Consider the following 383-nt stretch of genomic DNA (forward strand, 5'->3'; position numbering starts at 1 on the left):
GGGGACCCGCCAGGTCCCACGGGTCTCCAGCCAGCGATCCGGGAACGCTGTGCTCAGAGCGTGCTGCTGCCTCTCAGTCCCACGCCCCGCACGAACTGCTCGAGGAGGCCGCCGATTGCCCCTGAGGGGCTGGGGGGCACGGCCTTCAGACCGATGGTCCGGCTGTAGCTGGCCAGAAAGGCGGAACGCACTTCTTCCAGCCGGGCCTCGCGGTCGCTCGACGACACCAGCCTAGAAGAGAGAAGGGGGAGGTCAGCGACTGCAGCCATCCCTCTCCCCATCCCAGCTCTCACTCCTGACATGGGGCAGGAGGCTGGCGGCAGGGCTAGGGCTCTGTCCACGGCATCAGCGGGGCCGTGGTGTTCAGCTGGCTCCAGTGGCCG

The 383-nt window shown here is 68.7% G+C and overlaps 1 protein-coding gene across 2 annotated transcripts in view; it reads right to left on the bottom strand.

The window, feature by feature from the left end:
• Window positions 1-16: 16 nt before the first annotated feature.
• Window positions 17-383, bottom strand: part of MTMR14 (myotubularin related protein 14) — a 28530-nt gene continuing 28163 nt past the window's right edge. The window contains exon 16 of one of the 2 annotated variants that reach the window (XM_019473444.1): window positions 17-231. In XM_019473444.1, the coding sequence (XP_019328989.1) occupies window positions 54-231 (178 nt within the window). In that variant the 3' untranslated portion in view covers window positions 17-53. The remainder of the gene's footprint in view (window positions 232-383) is intronic. The other variant, XM_019473443.1, reaches the window with a different exon arrangement.

This window comes from Aptenodytes forsteri, unplaced genomic scaffold (assembly GCF_000699145.1).
Source record: "Aptenodytes forsteri isolate BGI_AS27 unplaced genomic scaffold, ASM69914v1 Scaffold53, whole genome shotgun sequence".
NCBI classification, from domain to species: Eukaryota; Metazoa; Chordata; class Aves; order Sphenisciformes; family Spheniscidae; genus Aptenodytes; species Aptenodytes forsteri.